This window comes from Aptenodytes forsteri, unplaced genomic scaffold, assembly GCF_000699145.1.
Source record: "Aptenodytes forsteri isolate BGI_AS27 unplaced genomic scaffold, ASM69914v1 Scaffold678, whole genome shotgun sequence".
Classification (NCBI taxonomy): domain Eukaryota; kingdom Metazoa; phylum Chordata; class Aves; order Sphenisciformes; family Spheniscidae; genus Aptenodytes; species Aptenodytes forsteri.
The window spans coordinates 226,694-227,318 of record NW_008795698.1 but is presented as its reverse complement, the minus strand read 5'-3'; the positions used below and the strand labels follow the sequence as shown (position 1 = coordinate 227,318).

General features: G+C 70.1%; 1 protein-coding gene across 1 annotated transcript in view; it reads right to left on the bottom strand.

The window, feature by feature from the left end:
• DQX1 (DEAQ-box RNA dependent ATPase 1) overlaps nucleotides 1-569 on the bottom strand; it is a 16,542-nt gene extending 15,973 nt beyond the window's left edge. The window contains exon 1 of the mRNA XM_009283161.2: nucleotides 277-569. Coding sequence (XP_009281436.1) covers nucleotides 277-558 — 282 coding nt within the window. The 5' untranslated portion in view covers nucleotides 559-569. The remainder of the gene's footprint in view (nucleotides 1-276) is intronic.
• Between the last annotated feature and the right edge of the window lie 56 nt (nucleotides 570-625).

Genomic DNA, 625 nt, shown 5'->3' with positions numbered 1-625 from the left:
GGTGCCTGTGCCTCGGCGGCACGGCAGTAGGATCTGCGTGCAGGCCCCGAGGCAGGACCCAGCTGCTGCCGACAGCGGTGCCGCAGGTGCTTTGAGCAGGAGGGATGGGACCCTCAGCTGGGAGTCCAGCGGGCACGGGGAGAAACTGTCGGCAGAGCAATCGGTACCACAGCCCTGTGCCGGGCTCCCAGGCAGCAGCATGGCCCTGCCCAGGCGTGCGCAGCCCCCAGTGGGGCCGGCCGCTCCCAGCTGCCCTGACACGGCCCCCCCATTCACCTGGGTGCTCTTGCCAGTGCCGGGGGGCCCAGACACCAGGACGATGCCGCTGTTGCCTTCCAGGTGCTCCATGAAGCTGTACTTGGTGGTCCAGACGGGCAGCTCCCGGCGCTGCCGCAGGAGCTCGTAGTAGCGGGAGGAGAAGGGCAGCCCGTCGTAGGGGTTCACCTCCAGATCGCCATCGCAGCCCAGGGATGGGTCGTCATCCTCCTCCTCCTCCTCCAGTGTGGAGCCAGGGCCACTCTGCCGGGGCGGGGAGCCAGGGGCCCCGCAGCCGGCCATGGCGGGGACGCTGGCACCGGTGCTGCAAGGGCAGGCAGGAGATAGAGTGGGACCCACCAGGCCACAG